Raw genomic sequence first — 25,021 nt, 5'->3', positions numbered from 1 at the left:
TGGTGAACTTAGGACAACTCAAAAGCTGTCCTAATTCAGCCTGTTTAGCTATGTTGCACCCATGTAACATACAAAATGCTTTTTAAGGGACAGGGATTAAGCCTTTTTATAGTTACACAACCACACTCAAAGTGGTTTATGTGCAGGTACTTATTTTGTACCTGGGGCAATGAAGGATTAAGTGACTTGCCCAGAGTTGTATGGAGCAGCACTGGGATGTGATCCCATGACCGCTGGGTACATAAGAACATAAGAAATGCCTCCGCTGGGTCAGACCAGAGGTCCATCGTGCCCAGCAGTCCGTTCACGCGGTGGCCCAACAGGTCCAGGACCTGTGCAGTAATTTTCTATCTATACCCCTCTATCCCCTTTTCCAGTACAGCAGCAGCAGCCCTACCACTAGACCACTCCTCACCTCTAAGCCCCCTCTGAGCCACACAAAGAGCTCCCTCCCCAACCCACAAGCTGAAGACTCCCATTTCCATCCCCCCCAGTTTCCAAGTGAATATACCGACCATCATCATGTATCTGGCCGGTTTACAAGGCTAAAAATGTTAAAATAATTTTAAGAATGGGGGTAAAAAGAAAAGGTTGAACTTAAAATAGACAAATACGATGACATATGCAAATTTGAGGGATTGGAGGGAACGGAAAGTTTATAATTACATTGTTAAATAAAATAAAAATAAATGAGGGGAAGAGGGGGAGGAAAAAAATCAGGAGGGGGTCATTTCTTAAAAGCGGTTTGTTTTGTAGACTGACATGCTGATGGGAAGGGGTATTGTCAAGCGCTATGGTATGCATCTTGAAATAAGAAAGTTTTTAGTTTAATTTTGAATTTAGCAAGAGAATTTTCTTGGCGAAGGTGAAATGGCATGGCATTCCAAATGGTTGGTGCTGTAACAGAGAAATTAGTGTTTCTACTGTAAAAAAAATTCCTTGATTGTGGGGACAGTCAATAAGTTCTGGTCAGCTGATCTGAGGGTCCATGGAGAAGAGTAAGGAATGATAAGTTTATCAAGAAAAGCCGGTGAACGCATATGTTTCATTTTAAAAGCCAGCAGTAGGATTTTATATATGATGCGATGTGAAATGGGTATCCAGTGAGCTTCTCGCAGAAGTGGAGTGATGTGGGCATATTTTCCTGTCTTATGTATGAATTTGATTGCCGTGTTTTGAATAAGCTGCAGACGATGTGATTCTTTTTGGGTGATCCCGTTATATAGGGAGTTGCAGTAGTCTAGATGAGAAATGACCAATGAGTGAATCAGAGTTGCAATAGCAGCGGTTTCAAGGATAGAAGTTAAGGAGCGGATAAGATGAAGTTTGTACAAACAAATTTTTATAACGGAACTTATCTGATTGGGGTAAGTTAAATCTTTGTCTAGGATGACTCCTAGCAGTTTCATTTTGGATTCCATTTGTATTGGGCAGGATCCGATGGAAATTGTTTGCCCCCTAAGAACAGCCACCCGATGCCTACAGTGTTGATAGCTGCCAACCCCCAGGCCTACATATGATCTCTTATGGTCCAGTGGGGGTGAAAGGGGCAGGAGTAAACCCCCTCAATCTTTCCCCTATTGGTACCGTAATACCACAAGGCTGCTGTGAGAGATCATGAAAGCCATTTTCAGGATACTGCCACTAAGGGAAGGAGTAAAAGGGGTTTGCTCCTGTCCACATTGCCCCCCCGCCCCCGGACCATCAAGGATTGGAGGTAGGCCTGGAGGAGCTATCAAGGTCACAGAGATTGAGGAGGCATTCTAGGGAGAGTGTGCTGGGGAGGAGGAATAGGAGGAGAAGGTTCTTTCAGCAGCCTAGAGGGAGGTCAGAGGACTTAGAAATAGTTTTGAAAATAAGCTCTGGCAGCTAGCTGCCCAACAATTAGCCATTAATATTCAGTGTCCATGCCCGCATATGGACCAGCACTGAATATCATGAGTTAATTTAACCTCCTTAAAAAAAACCGCTGACCACCACCAACAGAATTTAGGATGGACAGTGTTTCTTCACACCATTTGAGGTACTATTGGAAAATCAATAAAAATACTTGGAAATTTCCATATTAATTACTCCACCTCCATAGGCAGAGAAGTGAGTAGAGGACTTTCCCAGTATTGCAGTTTCAATCATGCTGAGCACAGAGGTCCCCTGAGAGTTTCAAAGAACTTGCCTGTCCCTTGTGTTTGAAATTGTAATTTTGCTGCACTACCTGTAGGACATTGGGTAGCAATTTTTTTTTCACCTTAGCAATTAATTCATTAATGATTATACCTTGTCAGATTTGGTCATAGCTGTACAAGGCAGATCTTAATCATAAAATTTCAAAACAGCACTAAACATCAGTTCTGGTCTCCTTATCTCAAAAAAAGATATAACGGCACTAGAAATTTCTGTGGACCGGCACTGGTCCGTGGACCAGTGGTTGAAGAACACTGCTCTAGAAAAGGCAGATTTGAGAGGTTTTTAACAGTATTGTTGGAGTGCCTGTTATTACTACTGCCCACAAAACTGTGGTTTTTATCTGTAAAGATCTCCCCTTTCAAGCTCAAATCAGATATTTGCTCCAAATCCTTTTCACGATATCCATCTTTGGGAAGGACGGATTGGGATGTGCTAAATCCTGCTTTTGTGCAGCTATTTTTCAATGTAAAATTGTGGGCAGATTTTTCATTACTTCAATTTGCACACCTAGTTGCCTCCCCCCAATCTATCCTCCCCCCCCAAATCCCTAAATTCCCTATGAGCAAAACTTAGGGCTCCATTAAGAAGGTGCGCTAAGCGTTTTAGCGCACACACCGGATTAGCACGCGCGCTAGCCGAAAATCTACCGCCTGCTATTCTGCACGTTAAGGCCCTAATGCGCCTTTGTAAAAGGAGCCCTAAATACCTTGTTGGCAGGTCCGTGCACATTTCCCTGTCCAAAGATCAACCAAGATGATAAAGGGAATGAAACTCCTGCATTATGAGGAAAGACTAAAGGGGGTTAGGGTGCTTCAGCTTGAAAAACAGATGGCTAAAGGGAGATATGATTGAAGTCTACAAAATCCTGAGTGGAGTAGAACGGGTCCAAGTGGATCGATTTTTCACTCCGTCAAAAATGACAAAGACTAGGGGACACTCGATGAAGTTACAGGGAAATACTTTTAAAACCAATAGGAGGAAATATTTTTTCACTCCTATTGGTTAAGCTCTGGAACCCGTTGCCAGAGGTTGTAGTAAGAGCAGTTAATATAGCTGGTTTTAAAAAAGGCTTGGACAAATTCCTGGAGGAAAAGTCCAAAAACTGCTGTTGAGTCAGACACGGGACGGTAGCAAGGAATGCTGCTACTATTTGAGTTTTTGCCAGGTACTTGTGACCTTGACTGGTCTCCATGAAGACGGGATAGTAGGCATGATGGACAATTGGTGTGACCCAGTAAGACTATTCTTATACTGCAAGTAATTAAGCAGATACTAGAGCGATGACGTTCTATATTTCTGGTGTCAAAATGTGGAATGCTCTGGTGGGCCAGTTGAGCCTGTGTGTAAACTGGTTTCAGATTAAGAAACAATTAAGAACTCAGTTGTTTGTTACTGCGTTTCTGTGAATTGTTAGCCGGCATTTGAAGTGAAGAAACTGTTTAATTATGTAGATTTTAAGATTTTAGTTTGTCTCTTATTTTATTCAAGTTTCAAGTTTATTAGGATTTTATATACCGCCTATCAAGGTTATCTAAGCGGTTTTTTTACAATCAGGTACTCAAGCATTTTCCCTCTCTGTCCCGGTGGGCTCACAATCTATCTAACGTACCTGGGGCTATGGAGGACTGAGTGACTTGCTCAGGGTCACAAGGAGCAGCACGGGGTTTGAACCCACAACCCCAGGGTGCTGAGGCTGTCGGTCCAACCACTGCGACACACACTCCTCACTTTATGCATTTTGGATTGATGTAAACCGTTTAGTTTTTTTGTAAACAGTATACAAAATGTTTTAAATAAATAAATTAAAGAATGATCATTGTTCAACATCCTCCAGCTCTTCTCTCAGACTTGCAATCCCATCTCCACCCTTCCATCTTTCATTGACAGACAATCCTGTCACCCTCTTCTACCTCTTTACCTGTTTTCATCTCACTTGGACTTTCATTGCCTCTTTCATATTGATCAAATATTTGTCCTTGTTCATCTCTCTCCAAAGTGTATAGGAGTCCTCCATTTACATCTATCTCTATGCTTAGATAGATGGCCAGCTGGCTTTCCTTATCTATTATAAATTTATGCAACTAATAGTAATAAAGGATGGTGTTTGGTTATTCAATCTTTCATACTGTTGTCAAATCTATGCTTTGTTTTGCCTCCTCCAAGGATTTATGTCCCAAGACTATATAACACAGTTTAAGAACTTGGTTTTGCTCCTTACTGAAGACAGTGAGGAAAGAAGATGAGGTCTGCCAAAGCTTTTCCTTGAAATTTTAGAAGAGGTAGTGAAGCCTGAACTAGGCATTCTTCCAGATCTCTGGATTTGATATAAATTGTACTGCGTGGCTATTTTCAGGTATGGATGTATTATTTGGGCATGAAGAGTCATGTCAACACCCATGTGGAGTGAAGCAGATGTAATTCAAGGAAATCATTAAAATTCCTGCCTGTTCGTCTGGATATCTATCTACACTGTGATGTAATGTATTACTAATGTTACGTACCTTGAATGCATTTAGCAGAGTAAATGGTAGCAACGAGGGGATGCTGAAAAGTTCTCAGCCCAACCAACCAACTTCCTAAATTCTGAGCGTTATTTTGCCACTGGAGCGCTATTTTTGCACGGTAGACACTTATTTCATTAAGTGCCAACGTGCAGAAACTAAATTCCACATTTTGACATTGTTTCAGATCATTGATTGACCCATATCCACTTCATTCTCGTCTCGGTTGGGCTGAGAACTTTTCAGCACCTTCTCGTAGTGTGAAGACATAACCAGAGCTGATACTGTGATGTCATAATGCCTCATTCCACCAATAAGAGTCAACCTCATCAGTGATGTCACAATGGCTTGATTGTCCTAGACTTAGCTCATTTTTATGAAATACGAGGGGGTGCTGAAAAGTTCTCAGTCCAACCAACCAACCTCCTAAATTCTGAGCGTTATTTTGCCACTGGAGCTGAAAAGAGTGCGATCTTATTTCGTTAAGGGGGGAATTCTATAATCGATACAGGTATTGGTGGCTGCCTAAGAAGCGGCCGCTGATAGCATGCCAATCATGACGCAGCACTGATTATAGCATTTCACTTTGTTTTTACACCAGCGCCTTAAATGTAGGCCTGCATTTTAGAAGCCTACATATAAGGTGCTGCTGTCATACTTACGGAAATGCCTAGGAGGGCCTAAGGAGTCCTAAGGCCACTTTAGGTTCAAGCCACGCCCACACTGGCCTTAGGCATCTGTATGCACCCCGAAGTGCTTCTGTAAGCATGACACCAGCACCGTAAATGAAAGCACCATTTGGCGCCTTCATTTTTTTTTTTTTTTTTTTAGAAAACGTGCTTCCGAATTGGTTGGTTAGCCGGCGATAGGGTGCCCTACCACCGACTAACCTTTGGCACATCTTTGAAAATTTCCCTCTACGTGCCAATTTGCAGAAATGAAATTCTATGTTTTGATATTGTTTCAGATCATTGATTGAATCCTATCCACGTCATTCATTCCTTCGTTGGGCTGAAAACTTTTCAGCCCCTCAGAAGTTTATTCTATATCTTTCTAGGGATTATTTACCTTTATTTTATTTTTAATCAATTGACACTAAATAAGGTTAGACAAGCATACTTTACTTAGGGGTCCTTTGACTAAAGCGCATTTTAACCGATTTAGCATTATATTCTATGGCGCCTTAGCATTTAATGAGTGCTAATCTGTAGCACACACTAAGGGCTCCTTTTACTAAGGTGCGCTAGCGTTTTTAGCGCACGCAGGATATCACGCGGCTAGAACTAACATCAGCTCAATACTGGCGTTAAGGTCTAGCGCACGCAGCCATTCAAAGCGCGCTATTCCGCGCGATAATGCCCTAACGCACCTTAGTATAAGGAGCCCCAAATTGGTTAGGGTGCGCTAAATCAGTTAACGCACCTTAGTAAAAGGACCCCTTATAGAGACATTGATGGAATGTATATCTCTGTCCATGGTACAAGAGTAAGGCAATGATCCCTAAATCCAGGCCGATTGACTAAGCTTTTTCCCCGATAGATACAGAATTCATGAAAATTCTCAGTGACTCAGGTGCCATATTTCTGTCCTTGTTTATCTTTGTTCCATCTCACTTGCTTTCTCTCCTTTACCCCTTCCCTTGTTTTGCCCAGTCTCGGTCAATGTTTTGCTCCAGTTGAAGCTGACTGAGTTGTTATCCAGTGCAAGCTCAAGTGGAACATGATGTGTAATGGTGAAGATGAAAAACTATCTGTTTGGAGAATTTCTTCAGCAGTCTGGAGAGATGCCAGGGACCAAAACAGTTGCTAATGGATACAGCAAGGACCTAAGGCTGCTGGAATCAGGATTAGAGCCCATGGAAGGTGTGCATGTCCAGAAGATATAAAAAAGAGAGAAAATCTTTCAGAAAACATGAAATAAAACAAAAAGCAAATATAGGGGGGTCAGATAAAGGGAAGCAGGTAAGAAATTATGAAAGCCAGACAGATCCAAGATGAAGAGTATTGAAATCGTGCATTTCATTTACCTTGAATAGAAATATTGTCAGTATTTTCTCATTAGAATGACAACTTATTTGGTATAATGCATTGGAACTCTCATTTAAAGAACAAAATGCCGATAAATGATTAAAGATCTACCCATCATAGTAAAATTGTAATCATAACTTATATAAATGAGTTGATCAGCATAGACAAGAAAACATAAACATGAAAGCGTAAATAGTTAAAAACTATGGAAAAGGAAAAGTCTTAACTAAGGATCAAGTCAACAGCATTCCTTATTCCAAGACCTTGGTTAAAATGAAACAGATTTCACCACCTACAGATGTAGCATTGCATAATACCTTATGCTATGAGTTTATCTTGTTCAACAGACTGGATAGACTATATAGGTCTTCATTTGCCGTCATCATCATCTACTATAAGTCTTTATTATAAATACAATACAATTGCCAAACATTTTAAAGACCATGGCCATGAAGCTGTAACAAGGTCAAATTCTTTATTATGTTTTTAAGTAAAATGAAAGAGATCTGGTGGGCACCCAACTATGTCTACATTTCATGTGGAGAGATTGCCAAAGAGAGAATGTGTGCCTTTTACTATATCTGTAATGAGGAAGGACTTTTCAAATGAGTTGCTGAACTGGGTATAGAAAGGACTTAATTTGCTGCAAAAGAAAAAGCAACAGTGACATTGTGGGATGAGGCATGCAAGATAGGGCCAGGAAGAAGAGGAGATGAAGGATTGAATTAGGAAGCAGAGTGGCAGCTTTCTGCTCTGCGTCAAGATCACCTCTCCCACCTCTTCCCTGTAGGCTGACTAGAAAAGAGGGGCTAGAGCAAAACATACCCTATTACGCTGGAGTCTCAAAAAAATAAAAAGAGCTGAGCTGTCTTCCCCCAGAAATTAATCCTTGGGTATAGATAGAAAGACTTTTAGTCACATCTACTGCTCATGGAATTCTCTTGGAACAATCAGATATGGGGATTTATTTATTTATCTTAAAAATTTCTAGTCCGCCTATCAACTAAGTGGATAACAAGTTCACATACATAATGTAAAAGACATACTTAAAAATGTACAAATTCAAACATCTACATACAGAAAATCACATAAAATATCAGTGTCCCAGATCAACTTTGGTCCTTATGAAAGAACTATCAATATCTTCTTATTTATAAAAAAGCTCTAACAAATAGATGGGTTTTCAACAATTTTTTAAAGGATCTAAATTCAGAACACAACCTTTAATAGAGATAGTGAACCACCTCTTGGATGCTTTGTTCCCAGAGATGACTGAGGTGTGGCCATAGAACAAACACAAGGAAAGCAAGGACAGCAGAATTCATTTAGCAGGCTCAGGTGAACTAGTGAGTGTAGTTGACCATGCAGGAGAAGAGACAATATGACAGGTCGAGGTTTAACCAAAACAAAAGACTCTCTGGAGGGTTGAGGTTCCTGAGATGGACTTTATTATTTATTCAACTTGGTAATCCACAAAAAAACATATAAACATATAGGACCCATATTGGCTCCCTTTCGAATCTAGAGTTATTTTTAAATTCGGCTGCATGTGTTATAAAGCATTTTTCGGACTACTACCATCATACTTATCCACCCAACTAAAATTATTCTCATCAAATAAGAACACAAGAAACTTGGGTATGTTTATGTACCCCACTCTGAAAGCCTGTCATTTTAAAAGTTTCTTAGATATAACTCTGGCTTTTCAAGCGGGGAAAATGAACTCTTGGCTGTGTCCTCTAATTGCCCAATCCCAATCTTACCTTGAGTTCAGAAAATCGATAAAAACCTATTTGTTTGGTAAATTTATGCGATGATTTCACATTATATTACATTGTACTTCATCATATTGTATTTCACTGTATTGTAATCCACTGAATTCTACTGTATTTTGTGTCTTCAATGATATGTCTCAGTTCTTATGCTGTGAACCACCCGAAACTTGCGGTTGGGTGGTATGTAAGAAAATAAATTATTATTAAATTATTAAAAAATGTGGATTGATTCCTATATGTTTATATGTTTTTTTGTGGATTACCAAGTTGAATTAATAATAAAGTCCATCTCAGGAACATCAACCCTCCACAGTCTTTTGTTTTGGTCATATTTCTCTACTGTGGAGGTATTGGGTCAACTTCCTTGGTTTTAGGTCAAGGTTTAACAACAGATTAAGTCTCTACCATAAAGCATGAAAGCTTCTATTGTTCTGTAAGAATTTGTCTCAAGTTTTTTGGTTTGTTTTGTTTTCCTGTTTGTGTTTCTCTCTAGATAAACTTGGATAAGACCAAATAAATGGCAGCTGGGAACGAAACCAGTGTTATGCAATTCATCCTCCTGGGCCTTTCCAGTACTACAGAGATACAAGTATTTTTCTTTGTGTTGTTCCTAGTGGTGTATCTGTCCACCATAGCTGGGAATCTTCTCATTGTGGTAACTGTATATGTGGACCCTCACCTGCACACTCCCATGTACTTCTTCCTCAGCAACCTGTCTTTCTTGGATTTGTGTCTGTCAACAGTCATTGTGCCCAACTCCCTCGTTAATTTTCTTTCTCAAAGCAAGACCATCTCGTTCAACCATTGCATTGCTCAATTGTTTTTCTTGCATTTCTTTGGGGGTTCCGAATTCTTTCACCTGACCCTGATGGCTTATGACCGTTATGTTGCCATCTGCAATCCTTTGCGTTATACCACAATAATGAACAGAAGTGCATGTCTGCGACTGGTGATCTTGACATGGATAGGGGGTTTCATTCATTCCTTCACACAAGCTCTTGTGATAATTCAGCTAACCTTCTGTGGTCCCAATGAAATAAATCATTTCTTCTGCGATGTTCATCCAGTAGCCATGTTGGCTTGTTCTAATATCTCGATTAATGAAATCTTGCTTATGGCCAACAGTGGAGCAATGTCTGTATGTTGTTTCTTGGTGTTATCTATATCTTATGTATACATCATCTTCACTATTTTAAACATACACTCAACAGAGGGAAGGTGGAAAGCTTTCTCTACCTGTGCCTCCCATCTAATGGTGGTCACTTTAATTTTTGGCCCCTGTGTTTTCATCTACATGAGATCTTCGGTGACATTTCCTGCTGATAAAATGGTTTCTATGTTTTATACCCTTGTCACTCCACTGTTAAACCCCATAATTTATACTCTTAGAAATGAGAAGGTGAAAAAAGCTATGAAGAAGCTGGGACAAAGGAAATTGTCTTTTGAAGTTATGTATCTGAACTGATTCAGTGTCTCAACCGTTAATCCATATTCTCTCCCATACAAACCAATTAGTGTGTAGTTAGCATGTGAGCTCTTAGGGACAGATTCTATAAATGGTACCTAAGTGTGTCTACATTGTAGGTGCCACTTCACATGATTGTCAACCAACCACAAGGTGACATTTATAGAATCACACCTAACGGCACATAAGCAGACTTAGGTGTTGCTAGATGTCTTAAGGTAGGCTCCCGTATATTACATAATAATATAGTATCATAGTAAATGACGACAGATAAAAACCGGAACGATCCATTCAGTCTGCCCATTAGTTATACCCATTAAAAATGCATGATCAAATTAACTTCTCTCTTCTTTGATATTTCTAGGTCATAGACTGTAAAGTCCACCTGGTATTGTCCTAGGTTTCAAATGCTGAAGTTGCCATCCAAGTTCACTCCAGCCTATCCAACCATTCTGTTTGCAGGATATCTACCATATAGTCTGGCCAGTAACATCCTCGTGTTCCAAGTTAGTGAAGTTCCCATTGGTGCCCTCCCCAGCCAATCCTACACCAAATCACCACATATGGAACACAGGCCGTGTAAGTCTTTCCAGTACCAGCCTTAGTTCTTTAACTTACATCCTTCGTTTTCTAATTGGAGATCCTCTATGTTTATCCCACGCTTTTTTGAATTCCATCACCGTTTTCCTCTCCACCACTTCCCTTGGAAGGGCATTCCAGGCATCTAATACCCTCTCCATGAAAAATAATTTTCTAACATTGCTCCTGAGTCTTCCTCCCCGTAACCACAAATTATGCCCTCTAGTTTTACCATTTTCTCTTCTCTGGAAAAGATTTGGTTCTATATTAATTTCAAGTATTTAAACATCTGTATCATATCTCCCCTGTCTCTCCTCTTCTCCATACATAAAAACATAGAAACATAGAAGATGACGGCAGAAAAGGGCCATAGCCCATCAAGTCTGCCACTCTAACGACCCCACCCCCTTGAATTTACCCCCCTAGAGATACCACATGTGTATCCCATTTCCATTTTTACCCCCTAGAGATCCCACATGTGTATCCCATTTCCTTTTAAAATCTGGCACGCTGCTGGCCTGAATCACCTGAAGTGGAAGTTCATTCCAACGATCGACCACTCTTTCGGTGAAGAAGAACTTCCTGGTGTCACCATGAAATTTCCCACCTCTGATTTTCAGCAGATGCCCCCTTGTGGCTGAGGGACCCTTAAGAAAGAAGATATCATCCCGTGATATATTTAAACGTCTCTATCATGTCTCCTCTCTCTCTACGTTCCTCGAGTGAGTATAGCTGCAACTTATTCAGCCTTTCCTCATACGGGAGGTCTTTGAGTCCCGAGACCATCCTGGTGGCCATTCGTTGAACCGACTCAACCCATAACACATCTTTTTTCCAGTCTCTTCTCATACTTCTTTTGGTTCAAAACCCTTACCATTTTTGTCACCTTCCTCTAGACCACAGGTGTCAAAGTCGGTCCTCGAGGGCCGCAATCCAGTCGGGTTTTCAGAATTTCCCCAATGAATATGCATTGAAAGCAGTGCATGCACATAGATCTCATGCATATTCATTGGGGAAATCTTGAAAACCCGACTGGATTGCGGCCCTCGAGGATCGACTTTGACACCCCTGCTCTAGACCGTCACCTTCCTCTGGACGTATTTAAACGTCTGTATCATATCCCCCCTGTCCCTCCTCTCCTCCAGAGTGCACATATTCCAGTCTTTTCTCATACTTCTTTTGCTTCAAACCCCTTACCATTTTCATCACCTTCCTCTGGACGGCTTCAAGTCTTTTTATATCCTTCACCAGATAATGGCCTTCAAAACTGAACACAATACTCCAAGTGCAGCTTAACCGATGACCAATAAAGGGACATCAACACCTCCCTTCTTCAGTGGTTATTCCTCTTTCTATACAGCCTAGCATCCTTCTGGCTACAGCCACTGCCTTATCACACTGTTTAGATGCCTTTAGATCCTCAGACACAATCACCTCAAGGTCCCTCTCTCTGTCTGTACTTATCAGCCTCTCACCTCCCAACACATACTGTTCCCTCAGATTTCTACCTAGCCTAGTTTTATATATTTTTTAATATTCTTCCATTTATCTTAGGGCTCCTTTTATGAAGCTGTGCTAGAGGGTTTTAGCTTAATCTGGCATGCTAAATGCACTGCTGTTCAAAAAATTCCTATGAGCATCGCAGCACTGACCTCACTGGCCTGTGCTAAAAATCTCTAGTGCAGCATGACAGAAGGGGGGCGAGGGGTTAGATATTCTTAGAGATGGATAACTGAAGAACAGCTTTTAAAATATGAAAAAAAACCCTGTTTGGACATTGATGTCAATGATGCAAAGAGGGAACTGCAGGGAGATTTTGATAACTGGAGCACTGTGATCTAGAAGGAGTATATGGAAGACGTAATCTATCAATATATGCAGGTGAACGCTGCTGTCTGGACTTAAAAGTAAGAAGCAGAATTTGATATGTCACTCTGTGTGAAATGGGTAACCAGTGAGCCTCAATAAGGAGAGGAGTACTAGGCCTAATTCGCAATGGGCTCTTTAGAAGGGGGCAAGATGAACATCCCCTGTAAGCTGTGAAAAGAGTCTGCCATAGGGTGTCTTTTACTATAGATTAACGCATGTCATCTCCAGCAAGGCACACAGGAATACATGGGTTCTTTGGCAGATAATCTGTGCTAAGATTACCAGATTTCATGTCAGTAAAATCTGGACCCCCCCTAGACCCGCCCCCAGGCCTGCCAAATTCCAACCATCCTTGCCCCATTATGCCCCAGCTCCGCCCCACAGCTCCACCCCCGCTACCTGTTTGTCGGACAGGAAGGAATCCGCGGATGCGCAGATGCGATGCAATGACAATAATAATAATAATAAATTTATTTTTTTATAACGCCATTACCAAAAGTTCTAGGTGGTTTACACCATAAGAAACTGGACAGTCAGTGAAATACATTCATACCATAAAAATAAAATCGTACAATAAAAGTTAAAAATACCCGACTAAGTGATAAATTTGTCAAACAGAGAAGACGACTAATTTTCAAAAAGAATGACATCACGCGCATCTGCACATGCATGTGACATCACCGCGTGGCATTCACGCATGCACAGATGCCCCCTCCCAACGCAATTTCTTTTCAAAACCTAGACAAAGCGCAAGGTTTTGAAAAGCCATCCAGATCCCCGGCATCTCCTCAAAAGGAGGCCATGTTCGGGGAAATCTAGACATCTGGTAACCCTTATTTGTGCTAATCTTTAGTGAAAGATTCCCCTACTTTCTAATATTTATTTTTAAAATTTCTATACCGTTTTATTCCAAAACGGTTTACAAAAAAGTTACATACATAAAATATTGAAACAGATCAGAACAAATAAAATCCTGGGCAGAAAGATTCAATCCTTACAATAGGTCAAATGCTCAAAGAAATGCATCAACAAATAATTACATTTTCAACAGTTTCTTGAAAGAACTCCTATCGCCACTTTTTCGAATTTGGCCAACAAGGCCATTCCACATGAAAAGGTCATAGCATTCGTTTCCACATACTTGGGATTGGCCTTTGTTTTCAACAGTGCTGAATTTTCAGAACGCAATGATCTTGATGGTTGGTAACCAGACATCAAACTCTTAAAAAAATTGGGGAATCATACCATATAGAAATTGATGACATAACATAATTGCTTTATATTGGATTCTAAATACAACTGGTAGCCAATGCAGTTGTCGGAGATATGGGGTAATATACTCATATGTTGGTGTTCCGGTTATCAATCTAGCCATGGCATTCTGGATCATCTGCAATGCCCTGCACCTGATTTTAGTTATTCTCAGGTACAGGCATTGCAGTAGTCCACAACAAAATCATTCTTTGTACAACAGCACAAAAATGAAATAAGATCTTATTACAATATGTGACGTTCTACTGTTTCCCCAGTCTTTGAGGATGTTCATATAATAATATAAATATCTTTCCTCCCAAATGTTTTCTATTGCTGCCCTAATGGGATACATTTCTGATTAGAGACTTACTTTGTTAACCAATAAATAAACCTGCTTTTAAATACATTATATAGATTTGCTATAATTTCTCTCGCCATCAAGTGATTTTAGACAGATATCAAACTCCACAAGGGGGCAGCAGCATCCTGTTGCTCTGTCTATGATTCAGAAGAAAAAAGTCACATGTGCACACAATTAATGTACATTCAGAAATTAAAATGAGGCATTAATCATCACGGCATTATTTTGCTTTTAACAGCACATTCTTTCCAAGCAGGATCCTAATCAATTTTCTAGTTTAATATGTAAAGATAAAAATTAAATTTATTTATAGATTACCTTCTATCAGTGACATCAAGGTGGTGTTCAGAAAAAAAATCTAATTGGCAAATGTAATGAACGTCAAACAATCAGACAAGAAGAAACATGGAGAGAGTATAACACAGAAGGGCTTATCAATAAATACGTTAGTCTTACAAATGTAGTAGATGACATTATTTATTTTTTTTTTTTATTTAAAAAATTTATATACCACTTAAAAACAAGGGTGGTTTGAAAAGTTTGATTAAAAAAGCAAAATAAGCAAGGTAGTCTCCATTGAGGGCTATACAGTTAGCCCAGAGAGTTTCCAGTTTTTTTTCTGTAAGCTATTTTTCCTATGATACAAAAAAACTGGAAACTTGTTGGACATAGCCATTGATGGAGACTACGTTGTTTAACTTGCTTTTCTTTACCAAACTTTTCAAAAGCACCCTCGTATACTGCATTAATTGAAAGGCACAAAGGGTTGAGAGGAGGAGAAGAGAGTCAGTGACAAGCTGGACCCAAGGAATCCATGGGTCAAGACAGAGTAGAGGTACAAGAGCTTACAGTATGATTATATTCCGATGAAAGCATTTCTCTTGTGTTTGTTTCACTTCATTGATTACCAAATGAATGGGGATTTCATTATAAGATGGTGTTGATCTTTAAAGTACTGAACAATAATGTACCAGCAGTTAATGCTGCAATTCCCATTCGTATCAACCCCCAAGGACTTTAAGAACTGCCATGGAAGATCTACTAGATATTCTACCATCTCATACTGTCAGATTGGAAGAATACAGACCTAAAATTCTAGAATGTACAACCAATCTCCCAGATTCTATATATGATGTCCAGATTTGTGTGCACAATTTAATTGAGCATCGAGCCCTTAATTATCAATAATTAAGTACTAACAACCAAATATTGAAGATAAGATATATAAGATAAGATAAATAGACTAAGAATGTTATAATGCCCCTGTATTGCTCCATGGTGCAACCTCATCTGGAGTACTGTGTTTAATTCTGGTCTCCTTATTTCAAGAAACATATAGCAGCACTAGAAAAGGTTCAAAGAAGAGCGACCATGATGATAAAGGGGATGGAACTCCTCTCGTATAGAAAAGATACGGTTGAGGGGAGATATGATTAAAGTCTACAAAATTCTGAGTGGAGTAGAATGGGTACAAGTGGATTGATTTTTCACTCTGTCAAAAATTACAAAGACTAGGGGACACTCGATGAAGCTACAGGGAAATACTTTTAAAACCAATAGGAGGAAATATTGTTTTCACTCAGAGAATAGTTAAGCTCTTGAACGCATTGCCAGAGGTTGTGGTAAGAGCAGATAGCGTAGTTGATTTTAAGAAAGGTTTGGACAATTTCCTGGAGGAAAAGTCCATAATCTGTTATTGAGAAAGACATGAGGGAAGCCACTGTATTGCCCTTATTGGTAGCATGGAATGTTGCTACTCCTTGGGTTTTGGCCAGGTACTAGTGACCTGGATTGGCCATCGTGAGAACGGGCTACTGGGCATGATGGACCTTTGGTCTGACCCAGTAAGGCTATTCTGAGTCAGACTTATTCTTATGTTCTTAAATTTCCTGACTCTGAAAGAAACACAAAAGGAAAGATGAGAATTCTTATGAGCGTCGGAGCATTTAGCACCCTGGGACATGGTAGAAACCTCCACTGTGGCTTAGTATAAGAGGACCTTAGACATTTTTGCTTCAGCAGGGCCTTTAGTGATGGTGTTTAATATTGTATTGTCATTACATGGACGGTTTTATTTTGGTTTATATATTTACTTTAAAAAATTTTATTTCGCTTTAAAACCTAAGCAGATTATTGCAATAACATACATAATATTATGTCAATACAACAATATAACATCACAACTGTCATAGTCTACAGACCCAAATTAACAGACAGGCAAAATATAGCAAGTCTACAAATATGCCCTGACAAATAATTGAGTTTTTAGTTCAAGTTCAAGTTTATTCGTACTTAATGGATTGCTTATTTAGTTTGCTAAGCGATGTACAACGTAATAACAATATACAAATAACATATAAGTGCTGACGTACAGAATGAAATCGACAATGTGAGTTAAAACTGACGAGAGTCGTGTGGGAAAAAGGGAGGAAGTTACAATCTTTGAATAGAAGAGGAAGAAAAACATGAATGGGAAGAACACAAGGGAGGGTTAATTTAGCTTCATAAATAGCAATTATTAAATGAAAAGCAAAGAACCAGTTAGTGCATTCCATAACTGTGGACCAGCCACAGAGATTGCTGTCATCCATGTTTTTTCATAGCGTACTCCCTGTACACTCCGAACACAGAGATCGAGACGGTAAATACTTTCTCAGTACTTGTACTAAATACCATGGTGCCTTCCCTGATGTATAAGTGTCAGAATTTTATATTCTATACGGAACATAACAGGCAACTGGTGAAGCTGTTTCTTTTGTTCGGTTTGTTTTCAGCATTTTATTATTTATGTGCAGTTGAAATCTAATCTAATCTAAAGCTTGACTTTATATACCGAGTCATCATTCAAGGAAAGCTCGACTCGGTTTACAATAGTTAAGTTATCAAATAAAAAACCAGATAAGAATAAGACTAACTGTCTCTTTTACAAAGCCATGCTAGTGGCTACCGCATGGCAACAGCCCCCAAGCCCTTTAAATCTCTATGGGCTTCGGGGCCGTTAGCGTAGCTTTCTAAAAGGAGCCCTAAGTTTGGTAAAGTTAATTTTCAAAGTGTTTAGCAAATAAAGTAGTTGTACCCTGTCAAGAATTGCAAATCATGTGGTGAATACATTTTTAAAATAAATTATTTTTTTTTAATAAACAAGAAAATAGGACCCACGATTTGGGTGTGCAGCCGCAGTCCAGTCAGACCCAGACATTCGATGCAAATGCCCAGGCATGGCCAGGGATTGAATATCCAGGTTTAACTTAGCCAGCAACTTGCGGTATTTTGGAAAAAACTAAGGGCTCCTTTTACTAAGCTGCGCTAGTGGTTTTAGCGTGCGTTTAGCGTGCGCCACAATGCCGCGTGTGCTAGACGCTAATGCCTCCATTGAGCTGGCATTAGTTTTTCCACGTAGCGCGCGCTAAAAACACTACCGCTGCGTAGTAAAAGGAGCCCTAAATAAATTTTTAAAAACTGCTTGCAGCTGGCTAACCCCACCTTTTACAAAACTATAGCGCAGTTTTTGGCACCAGCCGCGGCGATAACAGCTCTGATACTCAGAGAATTCCTGTGAGCATTAGAGATTGTACCACCATGGCCAGCGCTATAAACCACGCTACAGTTTTGTAAAAGGGGGAGGGTAAAAATTGACCAGAATGATGTTACCAAATTTTAAGCATTACTACACGAGTCATGAACTCAACTCATAAACTGTTCTCATGCCCAGGGCAGGATTAACCAATAGGCCAAGTAGGCACATGCCTAGGGCCTGAAATGGTCAGGGGGGCCTGATGAAGGAGGGCATCAACATTGTTTTTTTCCAAATGGCAATGGACCCCTCCAGCATCGATCGGCAACACGGGTCCCCCCCCAATCGGCAACGCGGGCCCCACCCCGATCAGCAACGCGGCCCCCCCCCCCATCGACGGAAAGTAAGACAAGCAAGCAACGCAGGTAAGAAAGGCAACGGGAACTGTAATTGTGCAAGCGGTGCTACTTGTCCAAAGCTTCCCTCTGATGCAGCTTCCTGTTTCCGCCTGGGCGCATGGTGGGAGGGGGCAGGGCAGGGGGGCCCAGTGTACTTGTGTGCCTAGGGGCCCTCGACAAATTAATCCTGCCCTGCTCATGCCACAAAACGAGACTAGTGTTAGTCATGGTGAAGCATCATAGAGGAAGTCAGTCATATGTTCATAGGCATAGATAAGGGTCTGAGATACCTGTAGGAGTATTTCAGTAAATCTTCAGGCATCATGGTGAGGACTTCAATTCTTTTTATATTTGTCCTGGGTAAGTGAAAAATTCCGTTTTTCCTAGATCCTACTAACAGGACAATAACCCAAAGTCATGTTTATTAACTTACAAGTCATATTCTTTCAATTAAAGCAAAGGGTTCATTTATACCTCAGTCATTCTGATAACCTGGTATTTTGCTTAACTCCAGATATTGAGGCTGAAAAGCTATTCGATATTAGATAAAACTAAAACAAAGAATTGTTCTTTATTTTATCAATACAGAAAGTTAAGTACAGGAGAAAAACTGAGCTGCTATCCAGGTTATTAGATTACGAGATTTCTGAAGCAAATACGAGCAGTCTCTTCAAGTCTAAAATTTATGAGAAACAATATTTCCTGTGTCTGTTAATGCTTCCTGGAATTCTGTGATATTGTGCTGGGAGGATGAATTTCAAGAAAAGGTTGAAAACGCAACTGTTTTTAATGCCTTCCTGTGTTAGTTTTGTTTAAACCTGATCTCCAATCATCTGTTTATGGAGCTTAAGTTGATTTTTAAATAATAATAAATTCTTATCATTCCATTGTTTTCTCTCTCTTTTTTTTTTAATTCTGAATATATTGGTCCATTACTTTTTCTTCATACTATGTTCTTTCTGCAGTGTTAAGGAAAAGGATTTGCCAAGTCTTTCAGCCCTCTCAGATCTCCCAGCTGGAAGGAGAGAAAGTCCAACTAGCATGCAAGCAAAATGTTTCCAGCCAGGAGTACATGTACTGGTACATGCAACCCCCGGGTCTGTCACTGCAATTTTTAGGCAGGGGGCTTAGAGGCTCCACAGAAGCTGGGACATTTACTATGGACACGGACCAAACCCAGAGATCAACCACTCTGAGTAAGAAGAAAACGGAACAAAGCGATGCTGCTGTCTACTTCTGTGCAATAAGTGACACGGTGGAAGAAGCTGGGTCAGCAGGTGTACAAGAAAAGAAAGTGTTTTACAACTTGCAATTCCAGTTCCAGCCACTAGGGATATTTCCATTCATTTGACGTTTCACTTCTTGCTTCATGTCAGGTTTAACTAATGTGACAATTATTTTTTTCCTCAAAACAGGACAGGACCCCTCCCCGGACCTCCCCCCCCCCCCAGATCCTCATGGATCCTCTCCAGAAACCCCCCTCCCCGGGAACCTGTTAAATATAGTGCAAAATATAGACAGCAGATATAAATTCTCGAAACTGACACATTTTGATCACTAAATTGAAAATAAAATCATTTTTCCTACCTTTGTTGTCTAGTGATTTCATGAGTCTCTGGTTGCACTTCCTTCTGACTGTGCATCCTTTCTTTGTGTTTTTTTTTTCTCTCTCCCTGCCCCTCTTTTCTTTCTTTCTTTCTCTCTCCCTCCCCCCCCCCAAGCTGCTGCCACCGCAGCCTATTTCTTCAAGCAACCGCCGCAATAACAGATCATCTTCATGCAGCAACTGCACAAGCCTTCCCTCTCCCCTCCCCGACATCAATTCTGATGTTGGAGAGGAATTTCCGGGCCAGCCAGGCAATCCTTCTCTCCAGGAAGTTGTCCAAAACTTTTTTTAAATGCAGCTATGCTAACTAGAATTTGCATGTGCATCTTTTTAGATATATTCCATAAAGAGGTGCATATGAATTCTAGGCCACAAAACTGAAAAGGGGGCCATGGGAGGGGCTTGTGTGGGTCCTAGGCATTCTGAAAATTTATGTGCACTGTTATTGAATATGCCTGATCTATATGTAAGTTAAGCAAGGGGATTTAGTTGTGCCTAAATTTAGTCACGGGTCCCAGTGTTAAGCACTATTCTATAAACTAGACCTAACTTTAGACACGGTTTATGGAATAGCACTAAGCAGTTTATTCCATACCAATGTTTGCACACCATGTATAGAATTTCTCCTTCCCCCTGCTCCTTGCCCAAGCCATACCCCCTCTCAGAAAAATTCTTTAAATATCACCAATGTGCAGCTTGCCCTATTACTATACAATGAAAGCAGTGCATGCAAATAGATCTCATGCATATTCATTGGGGAAATCCTGAAAACCCGACTGGATTGTGGCCCTCGAGGAGGGACTTTGACCCCCCTGCCCTAGGCTAACAGGGGGAATTACCACAAAACACTTTAACAGGGTCGTCTTGTACCCTGTTAGCATGTGTTAAATGTTTTTTAAGCGCAAACAGCAAAACATGAATTGTGTTTTTTTCTCTTCTTTTTCAAATGATAGGAGGAAATATTTTTTCACTTAGGCCCTCTTTTACAAAGGCGTGCTAAGTGTTTTTATCATGGATTTAGCACGCGCTAAATCAATGCATGTTCTAACTGCTAATGCGGCCATAGGATAACATGCACACGTTAGCGTTTAGCGAATGTTTAGCACGCTAAGAAGCTTAGCGCACCTTTGTAAAAGAGGGGGTGAATGACTAAAGCTCTGGAACTCTTTGCCGGGAAGTTGTAACAGCATTTAGTACCGACTGGTACCGATAATTGCTTGTCAGTGCTCAATTATTGCCACCGATTGGCTTGTTAATTAAGTTGCCTGTGCAAATTTACCTCCTCCTTTACAAACCGTGCTAGCGTTTGTAATGCCGGCCGCGGCGGTGATAGCTCAGACGCTCATAGGAATTCTATGAGCATCGGAGCTGTTACCGCGGCAGCCGGCACTAAAAACACTAGCTAGTTCATTTCTGAAGCAGTAGACTTGCCCTTTCTCCCCATTGTTCCCACATCCCTTAAGTTAACTCAACTTGTACGTCAACTCAACTTGTACCCCACTAATCTTCTGTAAACCGCATAGAACTTAACGGTATTGCGGTATATAAACTGTTATTATTATCATTATTAGACTAAGGGGGGAACTTATCAATGAGTTAGCCTCTTAAGATAGGTTGTTTTCTATCCCGATCTCCTCAGTAGCACAGATTGATAAATTCCCCCCTAATCTTTTAACATGATACCTCCTCCTTACAGATTTTCATTTATAGCAGTGTGATTGTCTTGCTAGTCAACTTGGATTTCATAGAAACTAAGCTCATCGTGTATGTTGCAGCTAAGTATCCTTTTCTTGGACTACAACACATTTTTCATCATAGAAACATGATGGCAGATAAAGGCCAAATGGCCCATCTAGTCTGCTCATCCGCAATAACCATTATCTCTTTCTCTCTCTGAGAGATCCCCCAGGTCCTTTAAATTCAGATACAGTCTCTGGCTCTACCACTTCTGTGAGACTGTTCCAAGCAACTACCACCCTTTCTGTAAAAAAGTATTTCCTTAGATTACTCCGGAGCCTATCACCTCTTAACTTCATCATAAGCCCTCTCATTCCAGAGCTTCTTTTCAAATGAAAGAGACTCGACTCATGCGCATTTATATCACGTAGGTATTTAAACATCTCTAACATATCTCCCCTCTCCTGCCTTTCCTCCAAAATATACAGATTGAGATCTTTAAGTCTGTCCCCATACGCCTTATCACGAAGACCACATACCATTTTAGTAGCCTTCCTCTGGACCGACTCCATTCTTTTTATATCTTTTTGAAGATATTCTACGTGAGGTCTCACCAGAGTCTTATTCAGGGGTATCAATACCTCCTTTTTCCTACTAGCCGTACCTCTCCCTATGCACCCTAGCATCCTTATAGCTTTCACCATCACCTTTTCAAGCTGTTTGGCCCCCTTAAGATCGTCACACACAATCACACCCAAGTCCCGCTCTTTCGTCGTGCACATAAGTTCTTCACCCCCTACACTGTCATGTTCTCAGAGTTCTGTTCCCTTCATCCATTCCATATTTGCTGACCTACCTTTCACTATCTGCTATCCTATATAATAAAACGCTAGCCGCGCATGCGAACTCCTATCTGCGTGCTTCCATGATCCGTAGGTCTGTGGTCGCAGGAGTGCGCATGCGCGAGTCCCAAGCCATCTTCCCAACGAGGCATTTTCTTTTTCCCTCAGCCACTGAATTCAATTTGGCTGACGCGGTCTTTACGTTCGCCATTAACGGACTTCAAAGTGCTGCAGGAGTCCTTTTCTTTCACGGACCTTCGCAGTTAGTGCTTGCAGGACTTGAACTCAGCGCTGGACTCCCTGCTCTCCGACGCTGGTGGGGATCGAAAGGAGCTGCGGCGACACATCGCGGGAAGGGAAGCCCAACAAAACATTCCAGCCGCTACGTTCTTCACGGTCCCAACAAACCTGCAGATTCCAGCAGCGTGTGCAGCACTCTACACACGCTGATTCCTGCCCTTCTACTGCCCTGATTTGCTCTGCCGCGTCTCTGATGATGTCATCAGGGATGTGCCAGAGTAAATCAGGGCAGTAGAAGGCCCCAAAGCAGCGTGTGTAGAGTGCTGCACACACTGCTGGAATCTGCAGGTTTGTCGGGACCGCGGGAAGGGAAAGGGGGTAGGGGAAACGTGGTGTGTGTGGGTGTGGGAGAGGGAATGCTGCGGCTGTGGCTACTGCACAGAGAAGTGGGGGGGGGATCAAAATGCTGCTTTAGGGGAAAATGCTGCTCCACAGGGACATGAAGGGGGAGGGAATGCTGCTGTGGCTGCTGCACAGGGAAGTGGGGGAGAAAGAAAGACAGACAGCGGGAGGAAGGGAGACAAGAAGAAAGACACAGGGGTAGGGAGAGACACAGAAAGACATAGAAACATAGAAACATAGAAAAGACGGCAGAAAAGGGCTATAGCCCACCAAGTCTGCCCATTCCAAATTCCCCCCCTCTGATATTACTCCCTTAGAGATCCCATGTGAACATCCCATTGTCTCTTAAAATCTGACACGCTCTTGGCCTCAATCACCTGCAGTGGGAGTTTGTTCCAATGATCCACTACTCTTTCAGTGAAGAAGTATTTTCTGTAGTCGCTATGGAACTTCCCTCCCCTGATTTTTAACGGATGCCCCCTGGTGGTCGAGGATCCCTTGAGGTAGAAGATATCCTCTTCTGACTCGATACGGCCCGTGATATACTTAAATGTTTCAATCATGTCTCCCCTTTCTCTTCGTTCCTCAAGTGAGTACAGCCGTAGTTTATTCAGTCTTTCTTCATACGTGAGATCCCTGAGCCCCAAGACCATCCTAGTGGCCATACGTTGAACCGACTCGATTCTCAGCACATCTTTCCGGTAGTGTGGTCTCCAGAATTGAACACAGTATTCCAGATAAGGCCTCACCATGGACCTGTACAGCGGCATCACTACTTCAGGTCTCCTGCTGACAAAACCTCTACGAATACAACCCATCACTTGCCTTGCCTTGGAGGAAGCCTTCTCCACTTGATTAGCAACCTTCATGTCATTACTAATGATCACCCCTAGATCACGTTCCGTCGTGGTCTTGGCCAAGGTCTCACCATTTAGTATGTAAGTTCTGTGCGGGTTTCTCTTTCCCAGGTGCATTACCTTGCACTTTTTAGCATTGAAGCCTAGCTGCCATGTTGCTGACCACCGTTCTAGCAGCGTAGGGACAGACAGACAAAGGGGGCCAGGGAGAGAGACAGACAGAAACAAATACAGCGGGAGGGAGAGAGAGACAGAAATAAAGAAAGACAGACAGACATATATTCTAGCACCCGTTAATGTAACGGGCTAAAATACTAGTAGGAAATATCCTAATCAGACTAGATAAATACATTGCACGGTAGGGGGAAGTATTGTATTGCAAAGGGGACACCTGATACCCTTCTCCCTCAACCAAAAAGTTTGAGCAAAGCTAAAACCACAGTGAAATCGTGTAAGAAAAAAAAAAAATCACTCTGAGAAAAGCAATCCCTAGAAGTGAAACTGTTCACCACAACTACAGCTAGATTTCCTGTGAAACACAGCTTTGTTTAAAACTCTGCCCTCCCATGCTCTTATATTTTGCTCGAGTGTTTCCTTAGATGAAGTGAGTGTGACTGTGGCTGTGACCGTGCAGCACATTAGCTTAAAGAAGCAGAAACAATACCTTACAGATTTAGGATACCATTCTGGGGGAGGGGGGGAGGTTCCTCCTAAAATCATGGCTTATTTTGTTTTCGTGTTTTTCTTGCTACTTGTTAATTCAGGTAACCATGTTCTATAAGGTTGAAACTATGTAGCTGCTTAAAATATGTAGCTGAGATACCGATATTTGTCTACTGTTGTTCCATGCAGGTGATGTCCTGAGTGATTCGGTCCAACAAGAACTTCGAGCCTCTGGCAGAGAAACAGAGACGGTGACTCTGAACTGCTCCTATGCTATCAGTTACACTGCGACAGCATATCTTTACTGGTACCGACAATATCCCAACCAAGGGCTGGAATACATCCTGCACAAAGCTAATAAAGGAAGCTTTAGCATTGTTGCTTCCTTTGCCAGGGAGAGGTTTTCTTCGGAGGTGACTTTGAACTCTACCAGTCTAACCATCTCCAAGCTCAGCGCGACAGACGCAGCAGTCTACCTCTGCGGGGTTCAGCACGACACAGTGACTGGATCAAAGGAGAGCTCTGTACACAAACCTCCTAAATATACCTCCAGTGTTTGATCTCAGGAGTTGCAAATTCCAAATTTGTATTAAACATTATTGAATTTTAAAAAATATAGGGTCAGATATGGTTAGGTAAACAGGCCTGACACATTCATTTAAGAGTTCAATTAATCATTCAAATGTCATTTTTTTTCACTCACCCCAAATTTCTTATCTGAGATTTAAAACATGCCACAATACTGTATATCATTCCTCTTGTCTGCAAGAGTTTGTCAAGTGACACCATCTTTTCACAAAATTGTTT

The 25,021-nt window shown here is 41.2% G+C and overlaps 1 protein-coding gene and 1 gene segment (V, D, J or C); both read left to right on the top strand.

Moving 5' to 3' along the window:
* The first annotated feature begins 9,004 nt into the window (after positions 1–9,004).
* On the top strand, positions 9,005–9,952 carry LOC117350423 (olfactory receptor 1509-like). Its single transcript, XM_033924702.1, has one exon. The coding sequence runs from the start codon at positions 9,005–9,007 to the stop codon at positions 9,950–9,952; it is 948 nt and encodes a 315-aa protein (XP_033780593.1).
* Positions 9,953–24,269: 14,317 nt separating this feature from the next.
* On the top strand, positions 24,270–24,774 carry LOC117350422. The segment is given in 2 exon segments: positions 24,270–24,315; positions 24,404–24,774. Coding segments are annotated over 2 exon segments (417 nt in total).
* Positions 24,775–25,021: the final 247 nt, after the last annotated feature.

Source organism: Geotrypetes seraphini, chromosome 16 (genome assembly GCF_902459505.1).
Source record: "Geotrypetes seraphini chromosome 16, aGeoSer1.1, whole genome shotgun sequence".
NCBI classification, from domain to species: Eukaryota; Metazoa; Chordata; class Amphibia; order Gymnophiona; family Dermophiidae; genus Geotrypetes; species Geotrypetes seraphini.
This window is presented reverse-complemented; position numbering and strand designations above follow the sequence as displayed.